This window comes from Bombus pyrosoma, linkage group LG14 (genome assembly GCF_014825855.1).
Source record: "Bombus pyrosoma isolate SC7728 linkage group LG14, ASM1482585v1, whole genome shotgun sequence".
Classification (NCBI taxonomy): domain Eukaryota; kingdom Metazoa; phylum Arthropoda; class Insecta; order Hymenoptera; family Apidae; genus Bombus; species Bombus pyrosoma.
This window is the reverse complement of record NC_057783.1, coordinates 11426793-11428089: the sequence shown is the minus strand read 5'-3', so window position 1 is coordinate 11428089 and position 1297 is coordinate 11426793. Positions and strand designations below refer to the sequence as shown.

At 44.6% G+C, this 1297-nt stretch overlaps 1 protein-coding gene across 1 annotated transcript in view; it reads left to right on the top strand.

Annotated features, from left to right (window-relative positions):
* Positions 1-984: 984 nt before the first annotated feature.
* Positions 985-1297, top strand: part of LOC122575005 — a 24095-nt gene continuing 23782 nt past the window's right edge. Inside the window, exon 1 of the mRNA XM_043743304.1 lies at positions 985-1057. Within this exon, the coding sequence (XP_043599239.1) occupies positions 985-1057 (73 nt within the window). The remainder of the gene's footprint in view (positions 1058-1297) is intronic.

The following is a 1297-nucleotide window of genomic DNA, read 5'->3' as shown; positions in this document are numbered from 1 at the left end:
GAAGGGCGACAAGAGAGTAGCGAAGAGCTACAGAGGAATAACGCTAATGGACACAGCGTATAAGATCTATGCAGGGATACTGGACGAACGGCTAAAGGCAGAGGTGGAAACCAAACTGGAAGAGAGCCAATTTGGATTCAGAAAAGGAAGAGGAGTAACCGACGCAGTGTTCGTGATAAGTCACATCATTGACAAGCAGTTGAGTAGAGAAAGAGGGAAGTTGTTTGCCTGTTTTGCGGACTTAAGAGCGGCGTTCGACAGACTAAACAGAAAGAAACTGGAAGAGAAAATGAAAAAGATGGGGGTTAGTAAAAACCTAACAAGAAGAATTAAAGAACTGTACAGTGAAACGAAGAGCGTGGTGAGAGTTAAGAACCGCAACACAGAGGCCTTTTGGACAGTGAGGGGAGTCAGACAAGGGTGCCCGCTGAGCCCGACATTATTTAACATCCACGTGGCAGGGCTGGAAGACGAGCTAAGGAAAGGGCAAGCCGGGGGCATAGCGATAGGAGGAAGAAAGGTATGGTCTCTGACGTACGCAGATGATATTGTGTTAATGGCGGACAGGGAAGAGGAACTATAGGAGATGCTAAGGAAATTCAAAAAATTTCTAAAAGATGCAGAATTGGAGCTAGGCACAGAGAAGACGAAAATAGTGGTATTCGAAAAAAGAAGAAACAAAAGGAGACAAAGAAAATGGAGTTAGGGAGAGCAAGAACTAGAAGAAGTGGAGGAGATAAGATACCTAGGGTACATACTACAGAAAAACGGCAGCGATGAGAGGCACATACAGGACAGGAAAAGGAGAGCGATGATAGCAATGAAGAAAACATGGAGCATAGGAGAAAGAATATTCAAACAGGACTACGAGAGGAGAATGAAGATGTTTGAAGCACTAGTAGAGAGCGTGGCGCTGTTTGGGGCAGAGGTATGGGGTTGGAACATGGAAGAATCGCTGGATAAGGTAAAACGAGAGTACGTAAAATGGATCTTAGGTTTAGACAGGACAACACCAAACTACATATTGTCAGAAGAATGCAAGATAGAGGAAATGAAGGTAAGAGCGTTAAAAAGAGCAGTGAGGTACGAGGAAAGATTTCTAGAATCGGAAAAGGAGCTGGTAAAAGAGTGTATAAAGGAGAGAGAGAGAAACTGGGGAAACGGACAGGAAGGGAAAAGAGCAAGAAGGAGAAAGAGGGAACTAGAAGAGGTGAGAAACGGAGAGACACAAAGGGAAGAAGGAGGGGAGCAAGTAAGTTGGACTGGAGACCAAATAGTAGAAGAAAGAAGGAGGAGA